This window comes from Eurypyga helias, unplaced genomic scaffold, assembly GCF_000690775.1.
Source record: "Eurypyga helias isolate BGI_N326 unplaced genomic scaffold, ASM69077v1 scaffold36393, whole genome shotgun sequence".
NCBI lineage: Eukaryota > Metazoa > Chordata > Aves > Eurypygiformes > Eurypygidae > Eurypyga > Eurypyga helias.
In genome coordinates, this window is record NW_010239858.1 from 840 (window position 1) to 1,076 (window position 237).

General features: G+C 67.1%; 1 protein-coding gene across 1 annotated transcript in view; it reads left to right on the plus strand.

The window, feature by feature from the left end:
- The window catches only part of PHF19 (PHD finger protein 19), a gene marked incomplete at both ends in the record, with an annotated part of 5,300 nt that overhangs the window by 833 nt on the left and 4,230 nt on the right, over nucleotides 1–237 (plus strand). The window contains one exon of the mRNA XM_010148288.1: nucleotides 85–233. Within this exon, the coding sequence (XP_010146590.1) occupies nucleotides 85–233 (149 nt within the window). The remainder of the gene's footprint in view (nucleotides 1–84; nucleotides 234–237) is intronic.

The window sequence follows — 237 nt, forward strand, 5'->3', positions numbered from 1 at the left end:
CGTACCGCCCGCCCTCGGCATGGCGGTGCAGGATGTGGCCCCCCCCGGTGGCTCTGCTGACCCCCATCCCTCTCGGTCCCACAGAAGGGGGGTGCCCTGAAGAAGGGAGCCATCGCCAAGACGCTGCAAGCCGTCAAGATGGTGCTGTCCTACAACCCCGACCTGCTGGAGTGGGACTCCCCACACCGGACCAACCAGCAACAGTGCTACTGCTACTGCGGGGGCCCCGGCGAGTAA